This window comes from Oncorhynchus masou, chromosome 2, assembly GCF_036934945.1.
Source record: "Oncorhynchus masou masou isolate Uvic2021 chromosome 2, UVic_Omas_1.1, whole genome shotgun sequence".
Taxonomy (NCBI): Eukaryota; Metazoa; Chordata; class Actinopteri; order Salmoniformes; family Salmonidae; genus Oncorhynchus; species Oncorhynchus masou.
Genome location: NC_088213.1, coordinates 37,696,348 through 37,713,029, shown reverse-complemented (window position 1 = coordinate 37,713,029; position 16,682 = coordinate 37,696,348). Strand labels below are relative to the sequence as shown.

General features: G+C 45.0%; 1 protein-coding gene across 1 annotated transcript in view; it reads left to right on the top strand.

Moving 5' to 3' along the window:
• Window positions 1-16,682, top strand: part of LOC135504466 (ankyrin repeat domain-containing protein 11-like) — a 138,713-nt gene that overhangs the window by 90,801 nt on the left and 31,230 nt on the right. The window contains 1 exon segment of the mRNA XM_064923089.1: window positions 12,201-12,346. Coding sequence (XP_064779161.1) covers window positions 12,260-12,346 — 87 coding nt within the window. The 5' untranslated portion in view covers window positions 12,201-12,259.

Genomic DNA, 16,682 nt, shown 5'->3' with positions numbered 1-16,682 from the left:
AGATGAGACGGAGCCCCCTCCATCCCATCTCCTCCCCCCAGGCCACTCCGTTCATCACAACCTTAATGCATCTCTACTTGGCTTGTTTGTCTTTCCCCCTCCCTACAAAGGCCTCTAATGAAATGAATTTGTGCGGGTCAGGGGCTGCACCGTCAATCTGGGTTTTGGTTGCCTGGATACTGGAGTGGGCCAGGCTGGCTCTATTTGCACACTAAACAGGGCTAGCTGCTGCGCCCCTCTCCTATATGAAATGTAAATAGACTGCACAGCCGCCGGGATGGTCCACACCGCAGGAAGGGCCTCACTGCTCCTATTCTCCCCTCATTAGGTAGCTCTCAATAACTCATGTGATCTAGCAAACCATGATTATGACAACGATGAATGACGGACAGTGTAGGCTGGTGATTGATCATACACTATAACCATAACAGACATTGCAGCACTAGAAATTGAATGCCAGGGACTGTGCAGTTGTTTTTGTGTCTAGTAGAGGCATGGAGAGAATAATATGGCAAATCTCCCGAAATACACCCACCATGCAGAGTGACTACATGCAGCTGCAGGGTCGGTGGCGGTATAGCGTTCTACATTTTTAGAATGAGAGCAGCTGCTGTAGTGGAAAATGCAGTGGTGTGGACCTGATGACAGGCCTGAGTTTTAGGAGTGAGGGGAGGGGGTGGGGGGCTACCGATCTGCTTTTCATCTTCGCTGTAGCAGCAGGGGCCTTCAGAATACCCCTCATCGGCACTGTGTGTGCGTGCGTGCGTGCGCGTGGAAGAACGACTTCCCGCAGTGAGCTGAAGCGTTGGCCTCTGTCTGACCGCAGAGGGAGTGGCTCGATAGAGGGAGACATGAAGAGAAGCGGAGGGAGAGAGAGAGATATGACGCAGAGGGTATGTGTCTTAGTCCTGGCTGTAACCTCTCCACCTCCTCTCCTCCACCTCCTCTTCTCCACCTCCTCTCCACCTCCTCAGGCTGAAACAGAGATTGCTTATGTCTACCACCTTCCCCATTCTTCTGCTTGTAATTGTTTGTTTTTTTGCGCGTCCAATTCTTACACTCTGTCACATGGTATAGCGTGCCAGAAGGAGTGACGTCATCCAAACCGCATCAAAAGCACAGCGTTTATTTTACTCTATTTCCATCCTGTGCGCGTGTTGTGTTTGTTTGTGCGCCTCACTGAGCTATTATCCAGTCTGGCAGACCCCTCCTCCCTGTCTTCTCCTTGGGGTCTCTGCCCCTACCCCTACAGGGCTTGCCACACTCAGAATGCTGACGTGGTCCTCCTCTAATCACTGGAGGGTTGGTGTACCAGGTACCTCCGCCGGAGGTTTTTGGCTCATCAATAGGTCCTCACGTCTTGACGTTTCGCTGTGGTCATATGGGTCGTACTGGGGTACGGATGTAAAAACATACCTCAATCTGCCGTTGGTGCCAATTCAAATTAACCCACAGGTTGCCTTGTTACATCTTGTCTATTGTCTTCAATTAAATACCACAACTCTTTTCTCATTCGCTGGGAATGTTTGTGTATTTTCGTGTGCAAGGTGTGCTATTAGCATAACACTCATTAAGACGGACTGGTAGAATAGCTAACAGCTAGCCATCGCTAGCATTCACTGGTTGAAGTAACTTTTGGAGTGAAATGGAGTTGACTGGAAACTACGACATGAATATACCCTGAACAAAAATATAAACGCAACATGTCAAGTGTCCCATGTTTCATGAGCTGCAATATAAGATCCCAGAAATGGCCCGTATGCACAAAAAACTTATTTCTCTCAAATGTTGTGCACAAATGTGTTGGCATCCCTGTTTGCGAGCATTTCTCCTTTGCCAAGATAATCCATCCACCTGACAGGTGTGGCATGTCAAGAAGGTGATTAAACAGCATGATCATTACGCATGTGCACCTTGTGCAGGGGACAATAAAGCCACCCTATAATGGGCAGTTTTGTCACAATACAATGCCAGAGAGGTCTGAAGTTTTGAGGGAGCGTGCAATTGGCTTTCTGACTGCAGGAACGTCCCCCAGAGCCGCTGCCAGAATTACATTTCCCTACCATAAGCCGCCTCCAACGTCGTTTTAGAGAATTTGGCAGTACGTCCAACCTACCTCACAACCGCATAACACGTATATGGCGTTGTGTGGGCAACCTTTGTGAACACCAATGTTGGGGGTGCAGTTATGGTATGGATATGCGTAAGCTACAGACAACAAACACAATTCCATTTTATCGATGGCAATTTGAATGCACAGAGATATCGTGACGCGGTCCTGAGGTCCACTGTCATGTCATTAATTTGCCGCCATCACCTCCTGTTTCAGCATGATAATACACGGCCCATGTCACAAGGATCTGAACACAATACCTGGAAGCTGTTTATTTTAAGAAATATATTTTTTATTTATTTATTTGTAATTTATTTATTGTAATAATGACAATTACAACAATACTGAATTAACACTTTTATTTTAACTAATATAATACATCACTCAAAATCGATATAGCCTCAAATAAATAATGAAACATGTTCAATTTGGTTTAAATAATGCAAAAACAAAGTGTTGGAGAAGAAAGTAAAAGTGCAATATGTGCTATGTAAGAAAGCTAACGTTTAAGTTCCTTGCTCAGAACATGAGAACATATGAAAGCTGGTGGTTCCTTTTAACATGAGTCTAAAATATTCTCAGGTAAGAAGTTTTAGGTTGAGGTTATTATAGGAATTATAGGACTATTTCTCTCTATACCATTTATATTTCATACACCTTTGACTATTGGATGTTCTTATAGGCACTTTAGTATTGCCAGTGTAACAGTATATCTTCCGTCCCTCTCCTCGCCCCTACCTGGGCTCGAACCAGGAACACATCGACAACAGCCACCCTCGAAGCATTGTTTTATTTATATATATATATGACAAATGTATATACACAGACAAATGTATATACACTGCTCAAAAAAATAAAGGGAACACTAAAATAACACATCCTAGATCTGAATGAATGAAATATTCTTATTAAATACTTTTTTCTTTACATAGTTGAATGTGCTGACACACAAAATTAAAGTGGAAAACCACATTACAGGCTGATCCAACTTTGATGTCATGCCCTTAAAACAAGTCAAAATGAGGCTCAGTAGTGTGTGTGGCCTCCACGTGCCTGTATGACCTCCCTACAACGCCTGGGCATGCTCCTGATGAGGTGGCGGACGGTCTCCTGAGGGATCTCCTGCCAGACCTGGACGAAAGCATCCTCCAACTCCTGGACAGTCTGTGGTGCAACGTGGCGTTGGTGGATGGAGCGAGACCTGATGTCCCAGATGTGCTCAATTGGATTCAGGTCTGGGGAACGGGCGGGCCAGTCCATAGCATCAATGCCTTCCTCTTGCAGGAACTGCTGACACTCCAGCCACATGAGGTCTAGCATTGAACCCAGGGCCAACCGCACCAGCATATGGTCTCACAAGGGGTCTGAGGATCTCATCTCAGTACCTAATGGCAGTCAGGCTACCTCTGGCGAGCACATGGATGGCTGTGCGGCCCCCCAAAGAAATACCACCCCACACCATGACTGACCCACTGCCAAACCGGTCATGCTGGAGGATGTTGCAGGCAGCAGAACATTCTCCACGGCGTCTCCAGACTGTCACATCTGTCACATGCTCAGTGTGAACCTGCTTTCAGCTGTGAAGAGCACAGGGCGCCAGTGGCGAATTTGCCAATCTTGGTGTTCTCTGGCAAATGCCAAACGTCCTGCACGGTGTTGGGCTGTAAGCACAACCCCCACCTGTGGACGTCGGGCCCTCATACCACCCTCATGGATTCTGTTTCTGACAGTTTGAGCAGACACATGCACATTTGTGGCCTGCTGGAGGTCATTTTGCAGGGCTCTGGCAGTGCTCATCCTGCTCCTCCTTGCACAAAGGTGGAGGTAGCGGTCCTGCTGCTGGGTTGTACACCAGTGTACATATATACATATATATATGTGTGTGTGTGTGTGTGTGTGTGTGTGTGTGTGTGTGTGTGTGTGTGTATAGTTGATGTCAGAAGTTTACATACACTTAGGTTTGAGTCATTAAAACTCGTTTTTCAGCCACTCCACAAATTTCTTGTTAACAAACTATAGTTTTGGCAAGTCGGTCAGGACGTCTACTTTGTGTATGATGACACAAATAATTTTTCCAACAATTGTTTACAGACAGATTATATCACTTCCAATTCACTGTTTTCACAAGTTAAAGCTTGGTCGCAAATGGGTCTTCCAAATGGACAATGACCCCAAGCATACTTCCAATGTTGTGGCAAAATGGCCTAAGGACAACAAAGTCAAGGTAGTGGAGTAGCCATCACAAACCTGACTCAGTTACACCAGCTTTGTTAGCTTTGTCAGGAGGAATGGGCCAAAATTCACCCAATTTATTGTGGGAAGAGTGTGGAAGGCTACCCAAAAAATGTTTGACCCAAGTTAAACAATTTAATGGCAATGCTACCAAATACTAATTGAGTGTATGTAAACTTCTGACCCACTGGGAATGCGACGAAGGAAATAAAAGCTGAAATAAATAATTCTCTCTACTATTATTCTGACATTTCACATTCTTAGAATAAACTGGTGATCCTAACTGACCTAAAACAGGGAATTTTTACTAGGATTAAATGTCAGGAATTGTTAACTGAGTTTAAATGTATTTGGCTAAGGTGTATGTAAACTTCTGACTTTAACTGTATATATGTATGTGTAAAAAATCATATAAATCAAACTATTATCTTATATATAAGAGTCTTGGCTGAATTGCTTTCGATGGGGAAAGTTTGCTCCCTCACCCCACTTCTGTGATTTTCATTGAAAACTTTACTTCGCTGTGTAGACCTATAGTCCCTGCAGCTCATGGCGGACTAATAGATATGTGCTCTCTCTCTCTCTGTATTTTCGTGCTAGCTGATCATATGATACTGTTAAATGTATGGAGAGACTCAGCCCACGCAGTGGAAAAAGTGAACTCACCCCCACCGTTGCACACAAGCTCCCAGAGGACTGTATCTGTTTACTAAGGCTTGCTATAATTTTAGGGGATTGTTTGTTTGTTTTATCATCCCAATGGAATTACGGTAGTTGTGTATCCAGCCTGTTTCATGTCCATAAGCAGCGTGTCCAGTCAATGTGTTTGTAAGCCAGATGCAGTTGCTTGCGAGTGGAGACTGGAGATTATTAGCAGTGTGTGTCCTAATGGGTCCTACCATGTCAGTGGACAGTGAGGGGGACAGAGAGTCCTTCACAACAGATCCTGTGGATCCTATTGGAGATACCTGGGAACAACACACAGTGCTGTCTCAGAATGAAATGTTTTTTTGCAGCGACAGTATCATGGCTAACAGATGATTATATGTAATTAACATGGAATATGTTTACCGTGATATTCCAGACCAGGGTTCTCCCCAGGATTTGTTTAGCAAGGTGGTACTGATTATTGAGGTGAGTCCCGTTTTGACTCGGAGATTTTTGCATCTTTTAACACCTGAAACTGCAATTTCCTGCAATCTAGAGCCTAAAAGTATAACAAATAAAATAGCAAACACAGTGCTTTAATACACTTTTCCACATTCTTCCTAGGATTATATTGGTAATTAAATGTTTCAATGGTCAACAGAACTGGGACCATGAGGGCAAGAGTAATACAGTGTGTGTCACCAGGCCTGGTGATTTTAAGGTAGGGCATGACCCACTAATTATTTTATCAAAATACTTTGAGAGGTGAAGTTCGAGAGTCGTGCGTCCTCTGAAACACAATGCTTCTTGATGCGTACATGGTGTCGGAGGAAACCATGTACGCCTGGCGACTGCCAGCGTGCACTGCGCCCTGCCCGCCACAGGGGTCGCTAGTGTGTGATGGGACAAGAACTTCTCTGCGGCCAAACCCTATCCTGGATGACGCCGGGCCACGACAGAGCCTGGACTCGAACACAGAATCTCTCGTGGCTCAGCTAGCACTGCAATGCCTTAGACCACCGCGCCACTCGGGAGGCCCCTTATCAAAACAGTTTAACCCGATTTTTGCAATATTCACTGATCTGGCTTTCAAGTCTGTCTATGAACATGCCCCTTGTTGTTATTGCATAATGCATGTCCACTAATGATGAACAACTTCTGGTAGCAGGCGTTATAGAATTGATTATGGAATTATTTTATTACTTTATCATATGCTGGAATTATTTTATTACTTTATCATATGCTGGAATTATTTTACTACTTCCACAAATGCCATTAAAACTGAAGATGTGACAAATTGAACATTTTGCTTAACATTTAAATTGCCACGTTTTTATTGGTTTTCCGTTAAAACTTTAAGAAAAAATAAAATTCCATGTAAATGTTCCATGCAGAATAATGCTCCTATTACATGTGTATTGCCGGGCAATGGCGTTATATCTTCTGCAACCCTTTAGACACAGAACGCAGCTACAGTAACATGTCCACAGTGACAATTAATATCTTTAATAATAGTTGATCAACTTCTTAAGTTCAACGTTCTGATCTGTTGCATCAGCCTTATTGCTTGAAAACAAAATCTATGTACAGTGGTATGACTTTGGGATATGTCGTCCCACAACTTTCCCAGAGTCATTTTGGAATATTGCTTTCTCGCACAGAACGACAAGCCACTCATGAATTAAAAGAAAAATAATTGTTTTTACATAGTGGCGCAGCCAGGTCCACAATGTGGCACGGCGCCCCTTTTACATTCTTTGGGGAGAACCCTGCAGCACAGTTAAGAAAGGTCTATTTTCTGCCACAGTGTAGTGTTGAAGCATGAGAAGAGGTGAGGGCTCAGTGTAGTGTTGAAGCTGGAGAAGAGGTGAGGGCTCTGTGTAGTGTTTGGGCAGGAGGAGAGGTGAGGGCTCTCTGTGTAGTGTTGAAGCAGGAGAAGAGGTGAGGGCTCTCTGTGTAGTGTTTGGGCAGGAGGAGAGGTGAGGGCTCTCTGTGTAGTGTTGGGGCAGGAGGAGAGGTGAGGGCTCTGTGTAGTGTTGGGGCAGGAGGAGAGGTGCGGGCTCTGTGTAGTGTTGAAGCAGGAGAAGAGGTGAGGGCTCTCAGTGTAGTGCGGAAGCAGAAGAAGAAGTGAGGGCTCTGTGTAGTGTTGAAGCAGGAGAAAGAGGTGAGGGCTCTCAGTATTGAAGCAGTAGAAGAGGTGAGGGCTCTGTGTAGTGTTGAAGCAGGAGAAAGAGGTGATGAGGGCTCTGTGTGGTGTTGAAGCAGGAGAAAGAGGTGATGAGGGCTCTGTGTAGTGTTGAAGCAGGAGAAAGAGGTGATGGCTCTGTGTAGTGTTGAAGCAGGAGAAAGAGGTGATGAGGGCTCTGTGTAGTGTTGAAGCAGTAGAAAGAGGTGATGAGGGCTCTATGTAATGTTGAAGCAGGAGAAAGAGGTTAGGGCTCAGTATTGAAGCAGTAGAAGAGGTGAGGGCTCTGTGTAGTGTTGAAGCAGTAGAAAGAGGTGATGAGGGCCCTGTGTAGTGTTGAAGCAGTAGAAAGAGGTGATGAGGGCTCTATGTAATGTTGAAGCAGGAGAAAGAGGTTAGGGCTCTGTGTAGTGTTGAAGCAGTAGAAAGAGGTGATGAGGGCTCTGTGTAGTGTTGAAGCAGTAGAAAGAGGTGATGAGGGCTCTATGTAATGTTGAAGCAGGAGAAAGAGGTTAGGGCTCTGTGTAGTGTTGAAGCAGTAGAAAGCGCTAAAGTCTAACCTCCAGCTCTGCTGACCAGGGGTCAGTCTCAGTAAAAACGTCCCCATTGGGAACCCATTAAAGACCACATTCTTCACTCTTCTACTGGGTCAGTGCAATGAACCCACAAGGCTCTGCCTCTGTTGGGATAGCCTGATTCACGCTAAGAGTAACAGCTCTAACCTGTGTGTGAACCCACCCACCCTCTCCATGCACCAATCGTAGTTGAGAATAGTCAGATAGCTAGCAAGCAAATGTTTTGTCTTGTGGCTCAAGTGCGTGGTTACATGACCAATCACTGCTGTCAGGTGACATTGGTGCCTGGAAGGGCTGTCAGCAAAACAACACACATCAAAGACTGTTTATATAGACCTTTTAACATGGCTGCCATGTGCGTCATGCTTATGCTGTTGAAATTGGACGGATAAGGCATTTCCAATACGGTATTGCAAGCAAAATGCCAAATTTACACTTACCACACTTATTGAAATGGTGCTGTTCCATGATTGCAGATCAATGTTCTCTCCAATAGGCCTTTAGCATTTGGCTCCTGGTGTGTTGCTTTTCCACTGTAAACAGTGCTGTGAGGATGACGTGGGCTTTGTTTACCTAGCCTCCCAGACAAAACAATGTCAAAGTGAAACTCAATCGGTGAGGTAATTTCATGACTTTTGTAGGTGATGCTGACGCAAGACAAAAACTGTACAATATTTCATCAATACAGCTTTGGAAAAAGAAATCTGACAGCCATGGTTGACCCTGTTTACAGAGTGGCAGGAAGGGACCCCTGGGGGAGTGTGGACAGACTGCACACATGGTGTGTGTTTGGGGGGTTGGAAGAGGGAGCCAGGATTTGTTGTTTTCAGTGTAAAGGAGCGGGAAGCGGATGCTGCAGGATCCAGCATTGGACCAGGGCCTCGACTTCTCTCTACTGTACCTTACAGTGCATAGACTTACTCATATGTGATGAATTAGAGCTGCTGGCTTGTGGAGAGGGGCCCCTCGGTGTAACACACACACACACACACACACACACACACACACACACACACACACTGATAGCAGATGCTGTACAACTTTTGAATGGGGTGGAAGGTGGAGGAAATGAGGCCTGTGTTTTGGAATGGATGTTATTGTGTTTCCTCTTGGGGTTCTGTTTCTCTGTGTGTGTGTGTTCCTCTCCCCACTAGGAGATGAAAGCTCAGAAAACACATATAATACATTGAAGTCTCCCTGCCAAAAACCCCTATAGAGGAACTGACTGAGGACTCAATAACATAATACACTTATTTAACCTCTGTGCCAAAACCACCCCAGAATCCTTGAAGACAACCTGATAACACAATTACGCCAAGATGCGCAGCATCTGGATAGTGATGTTGTCTATAATAATATAGGCCTATGGTATTATTATACGATAGTTATTACATTATGTAAAAAAGGGAGAGATGGAACACTATTGAAGTTTAAGTCAGTCACTGATATGGTACACAGTGGAAACCATATAGGAAAACGTAATGGGTTCTTATTGACCCTGCCATGCGCATACAGGCACCAACATACACACTCAAAGTTATAGCAGAGGGGAAATTGTACTTGGTTAAATGATTATCTCAATATAATATGAAACTGTTTCGCACCACTAACATCAAAGGCTGGTTTCAATCACGATATGTGAATTTACGATGGGGGTGTGGAGTTTATTGTTCAAGATCGCTCAAACTAGGTCGGCTCAATGTGTGTATCATAGAATCTTTGCCTCTGATAGTAGTTGACCCCTTTGCCACTTTGTGCTGCGTAATGTGAGCTTGGAGTGTGTGAGGCTTTGGGGGACGGGGCCAGAGAAGAGGGGTGGAGGCAGAGCCGAGCAGAGCAGAGGTTTACTGCGTCTCACTTTCCATATGCCAGGAAGAGAGAGGAGCAATGTTCCTCTGTCGGTGTGCGTCGCTGGCTCTGGGATATAAATAGCTGTCTTTGAGTAGGAGAGCTGCAGAGGGAGGGCCATGGCGCCAGGGCAGAGCTGAGTGCCAGGCAGCGTTCCCGGATAGTGGAGAGAGAGCGGGAGGATGGCAGCAGGAGGGACCGGCTCCAGCCCAGCCCTCTACACACACTCTGGTTTAAAACAATTTTAAAAATACAATTTTAAAAACCATTATGGAGGAGAAAAATATTGAGAAACTCTTTACATATCATTTATTCATGGGCTCTCGGAAGCGACCTCTCCACATGCAGACGGGGAAGTGGATACTAAAGAGAATAGGGCTAATCTAGTAGCATGGCTGCATGGAGATTCAGCAGGAGGGAACATAAGCACACCACTCCCTGCATAACACCAGCACACCACTCCCTGCAGAACACTAGCACACGACTCCCTGCAGAACACTAGCACACCACCCCCTGCAGAACACTAGCACACCACTCCCTGCATAACACTAGCACACCACTCCCTGCATAACACCAGCACACCACTCCCTGCATAACACTAGCACACCACCCCCTGCAGAACACTAGCACACCACTCCCTGCAGAACACTAGCACACCACTCCCTGCAGAACACTAGCACACCACTCCCTGCAGAACACTAGCACACCACTCCCTGCAGAACACTAGCACACCACTCCCTGCACAACACTAGCACACCACTCCCTGCACAACACTAGCACAACACTACCGGCACAACACTAGCACACCACTCCCTGCACAACACTAGCACACCACTCCCTGCACAACACTAGCACACCACTCCCTGCACAACACTAGCACAACACTACCGGCACAACACTAGCACACCACTCCCTGCACAACACTAGCACACCACTCCCTGCACAACATTAGCACACCACTCCCTGCACAACACTAGCACACCACTCCCTGCACAACACTAGCACACCACTCCCTGCATAACATTAGCACACCACTCCCTGCATAGCATTAGCACACCACTCCCTGCACAACATTAGCACACCACTCCCTGCACAACATTAGCGCACCACTCCCTGCTGGAACACCATTCCCTGCATCACACTAGCACTCCACTCACTGCTAGCACACCACTCCCTGAATCACACTAGCACACCACTCCCTGCATTACACTAGCACACCACTCCCTGCTAGCACACCCCTCACTGCTAGCACACCATTCCCTGCATCATACTAGCACCCCACTCCCTACTAGCACACCATTCCCTGCATCACCTTAGCACACCACTCCCTGCAAGCACACCATTCTCTGCTAGCACACCATTCCCTGTATCACATTAGCACACCACTCCTGCTTGCACACCACTCCATGCAGCACACTAGCACACCCCTCCCTGCGAGCACACCATTCCCTGTATCACATTAGCACACCACTCCTGCTTGCACACCACTCCATGCAGCACACTAGCACACCCCTCCCTGCGAGCACACCATTCCCTGCATCACACTAGCACACCACTCCCTGCAAGCACACTAGCACAACACTCTGCTAGCACACCACTCCCTGCTATCACACCATTCCCTGCATCACACCATTCCCTGATAGCACACCATTCCCTGCATCACATTAGCACACCACTCTCTGCATAACACTAGCACACCACTCCCTGTAAGCACACCATTCCCTGATAGCACATCATTCCCTGCATCACATTAGCACACCACTCTTTGCATAACACCAGCACACCACTCCCTGTATTACATTAGCACACCACTCTCTGCATAACACTAGCACACCACTCCCTGTAAGCACACCATTCCCTGATAGCACACCATTCCCTGCATCACATTAGCACACCACTCTTTGCATAACACTAGCACACCACTCCCTGTATTACACTAGCACACCACTCCCTGCATTACACTAGCACACCACTCCCTGCTAGCACACCATTCCCTGCATCACACCGACACTGTGTAGTATATATGTTGGGTAGGGCAGTAGGGCTGTTGTCCAGACGTGCCATATCCCTGAAGACATTCCTCAGCTGTTACCGGGAGTCATGAAGCAGAGATGTTTGTCGCCTGTCCCACAGTAAAAACAGTTTCGCTGGCATTGCACAATATAGGAAAACCTATAATTCTCCCCATGTTTATTGTAATCGAGATGGATTAATGTTATTGACATCAAGACATTGGTTTCAATTAGGAATGTATTGTGTGTGAATAAGGGATTAGCGACTTAAAAACTTGCTTAGACTCGCTTCCGTATGGCCTGTCTTTCACCCACATTGACCACTATCTCTCTCACCCTATGGATATGGCAATGAAACACCCTAAACTTACAGGGCAGAGAGTGGGTCTGGAGCAGGGGCATTATTCTGCACACTTCCTCACCTTTGAAACCAGAGTGCAGGTGTAATTGTTGAAAATGGGGAGCCTGATGTACTGCTAATGGGAGCATTGTGTGGCAATGTGAAAATGTGTTTTCTGTGGAGACGAGTGACCAGGTGCTAATGTGTCTCTTTCCATCTCCCCCTCTATCTCTCTCTCCTTTGGCAGACGGTCGATGACGATGCGATGGAAGCGTGAATGAGGTTTGGCGTGGCGATAGCTGAACGATGCCCAAGGGTGGGGGTTCAAAAACCCCCCAGCTGGAAGACTTCCCACTCAACACTGACATGGTGGAGAAGCAGAGTGGGAAGAAGGTAAGAAACACACACATATTGACACACCACAAATCTACACACACACATATACACAAGCCCTTTACTGCTCTCGCTGCTGAGTCCTGCATCTAGAGGTCATGTCCTCATTACACAGTAAAAAGTCATTATGGACTTCATAAACAGCTCCATGGGAGTTGGCATTCAACTGGCTAAGAGCCCATTGTCGCTTTTTTTAGGATTATTTCTTATGACTGAGGTCCCAATGTTGGGCGTGGGCTATGGTAACATTTCTACAGTGAAAGAAAACACTTGTTGAGAACACTTCAAATTCGTGAAGCACCGATATGACATTTTTGGCCAATATCCAATATTTTCCTTGGCAAAAAAACAGATATTTACAATTTTAGCGGCCTTTTTAAGCATTCTAGTACAGTTAAATAGTTAGCACACACACGGACGCAGCAGTCTAAGGCACTTCATCTCAGGGCATGAGGCGTCACTACAGTCCCTGGTTAAAATCCAGGCTGTATCACATCCGGCCATGATTGGGAGTCCTATAAGGAGGCGCACAATTGGCCCAGCGTCGTCCGGGTTTGGCCGTCATTGTAAATAAGAATTTGTTCTTAACTGACTTGCCTAGTTAAATAAAAGTCTCACACACACACCACACTGACCAAACAGTTATTTTATTGGCATTTACGTTTGTCCCCATTACCAGTAAAACATCATTAAAACCTGTTTCTTTCTTTTAGTTGCTGTGCTGTTTCGTTGTTCAGTCGTTTCATTCCCAATCAGGATTTCTCTATGGAATGCCGTTTGGGGCTTTGCGTGTCAAATACGCTTGTTGACCAGTCAGGACCTGAATATACATTTTTCACGTAGTTATTGCACATTTATTACACTATCACTCGTATTTCATATGTCACAAAGATTAATCGATATGTATGCTATGATGCTGGTAAAGTTGTCTCGCACACCTACAGTGCTGGTCATTAAAAAAAAGCTAGCAAGCTCATGGATGCAAACAATGTTCTTCCCCAAAAACATAGCAAAACGACAATCTGTTTCAGTAGCTATAGTTAGCTAGCTGTCATCATTTAAAATAACCATAATTAATAAAGACATTTCTTATTTGATTAATGGTGGTCGGACCCATCTATGTGAAGCTAGCTACAATAAGGATTAGCCACAATAGTGGACTTTGCGGTTAGACATAGTATGTCATTGACAGTGATGCAAATGAATACAAGTATTAGACTTAAGAATTGCATTGGGGGCATACTTATTTCACTGTACAGCCTTACCTGTGGATTGTGGATCAATGACATGGGGTATCAGTCTACTCAGTGACTCCCAGAGAACATTAGCGTCGTATCTCTTATTATGGGACTCTAAAACAACTGTGAATTGAGCCACATTTATTGTCAACCTATATGTATTGAACACTATGCCTGAGGAAAAACAATATCTTGGGTATTGAGGAGACTGATACCCCATTTCATTGATCCCCAATCCTTAGGTAAAGCTGTACAGTGCAATATGAATGTGAATACACACAACAGGCTGACTGGGGAGGTGATGTCACACAGTCACAGTCCCGTGATAGGAGCTACAATGCTAATATTTGCGTAAACTCTAAACAATTGTGTTCTGTGGGTGTTTCCGAGTAGACTGATACCCCATTTCATTGCTTCACATTCCAACCTTGTTTAACATTATCTAGTCTAAATATGGCATGATTCCACCAATTGTAACCTTCTGCATCACTTTCAAAGAGTTACTTTTATTTTGAAGACAAACCGCAAATTCCACTATTGTGCCTAATCCATATTGTGGCTAGCTTCACAACACGTAACCTGGTCTGGTTGAACCTCCCTAGCAAGAAGAAGCTAGCTGGTTGCTTTTAACGTTAGCTTTGGGCAACAAAGCTAAGTAGCTGACTAGCTATTTATTTTCATGAACTGAAGTTCAATTTCAATAGGTTAACAACAAGTGGCTACCTAGCTAATACTTACAAAGGATTCCTAAATCATTGCTAAGAATAATGAAAATGATTGCAGTTTCTACTGGTCATTGTTTTCAGGCTGGTTGTATTGGTGCTAGCTAGGTACCAAGCTAAAGCTAGCTACCCCAGAAGTTGCGGTCGAACAAAAAAATGCTTCATTACCAACGTGGTATTGTAAACGCATCATTCGTGGCCGGTGTTTGCTTGTTTGCATACTTTTTTGTACAGCTTTGACAGTGCTACTGATAGTAATGGTGGCGCTTGGCTTGCACATGCAAATTCAGAACACACAACATTCTATAATAGAACTGTGTTATTTAACGTGTCAAATAGTGTTTTCTTTTTTGACACGCAAAGACCCAAACGACGTTCCATATTATGTCGTGAAGCTAATAGCAGCGACGCTATTGCTGTGGAACTCCGGTAGGGAAACGTGACCAGTCGGCAAAAGCCAACATCACCCACGACAGAGAACGGTTGATTGTCAAGGGCAATTAAAAACGTTATCTTGCCGTTAATGGATTTCGCCTTTGAGTTGTCTCGCTGAAATGTTCTTACTCTTTCAAATGACTGCTGGACTTGTTGACTGCTCGATCCACACAGCAGACATTGTGGGCTAGGTTAGGAAATCTGTGTTGCACTTGTAGCGCAACATTTTGACGTGGCGTCATTACGTCATGTACCTACGTCATATAGGTATGAACGGTAGCTTTGACATCATTTTTTTAAATCGGCGTTAAACTAAACCGATACCGACGTTGGCATTTTTAGCTAATACTGTCCGAATCAAATACAATGTTATTGGTCTCATACACATGGTTAGCAGATGTTAATGCGAGTGTAGCGAAATGCTTGTGCTTCTAGTTCCAACAGTGCAGTAATATCTAACAAGTAATCTAAAAATTCCCCAACAACTACCTAATACACTCAAATCTAAAGGGGTGAATGAGAATATGTACATATAATTATATGGATGAGCGATGGCTATGCCGCATAGGCAAGGTGCAGTAGATGGTATAAAATACAGTATTTACATGTAATGTAAGATATGTAAACTTTTTTATTAAAGTGGCATTATTTAAAGTGCCATTGTTTAAAGTGACTTGTGATCCATTTATTAAAGTGTCCAGTGATTGGGTCTCAGTGTAGATAGCAGCGTCACTGAGTTAGTGATGGCTATTTAACAGTCTGGTGGCCTTGAGATAGAAGCTGTTTTTCAATCTCTCGGTCCCAGCTTTGATGTACCTGTATTGACCTCGCCTTCTGGATGATTGTGGTGTGAACAGGCAGTGGCTGGTTGTTGTCCATGATGATCTTTTTGGCCTTCCTGTGACATCAGGTGCTGTAGGTGTCATGGAGGGAAGGTAGTTTGCCCCCGGTGATGCGTTGTGCAGACCACACCACCCTCTGGAGACCCTTACGGTTGTGGGCGGAGCAGTTGCTGTACTAGGCTGTGATACAGCCCGACAGGATGCTCTCAATTGCGCATCTGTAAAAGTTTGTGGGATTTAGGTGACAAGCCAAATTTCTTCAGCCTCCTGAGGTTGAAGAGGCGCTGTTGCGCCTTCACCAAACTGTCTGTGGAACTTAAAACTTTCCACCTTCTCCACTGCTGTCCCGTCAATGTGGATAGGGGGGTGCTCCCTCTGCTGTTTCCTGAAGTCCACGATCATCTCCTTTGTTTTGTTGACGTTGAGAGGTTATTTTCCTGACACCTCACTCCGAGTGCCCTCACCTCCTCCCTGTCTCGTCGTTGTTGGTGATCAAGCTGTTGTGTTGTCTGCAAACTTGATGATTCCAATATGTTCACTGATATATCGTGCATCCCCACTTAAAATACAAGTTGGCAAAATGCACAATGTCAAACAGTTGTTATTTTGTTTTTTTACAGACGTGAATTATTGTAACACTTGCAACTTATACACGTGTCCCGCTCTCTGAAACGTTCCTTGCTACTGTATTGAATGCACTATGAATACCATCACACAACCCTACCCTTTAAATACAGACATGCTTTCTGTGTTTCTAGATGTAGCCTAGAGCCAGGGAAATGGCTGTATGTAGTGTTGCATCAGCTTAATGACTCATTATATAGCAAAGGTTATGTGCTTTAGCCAGCCAGCTATATATGACTCATCTGAGTAGGTAGTCCAGGTTTTATCTATGAAGTAATCTCCTTTATTTTTGACCAATGAAGTGGAGGCTGCTGGCACTGTGTGGCAAATGCAGATCCTCATGCATCAAACACAGCATTACGTTCCTGGGCAGGCAGGCCACGGCATTCTGAACAAGATTAGTTCCTAGAGATTTTCTCCTTAGGTTCTATGTTAGACCACTGAACATCATTTCCCAGAAGTGGATTCTAATGAA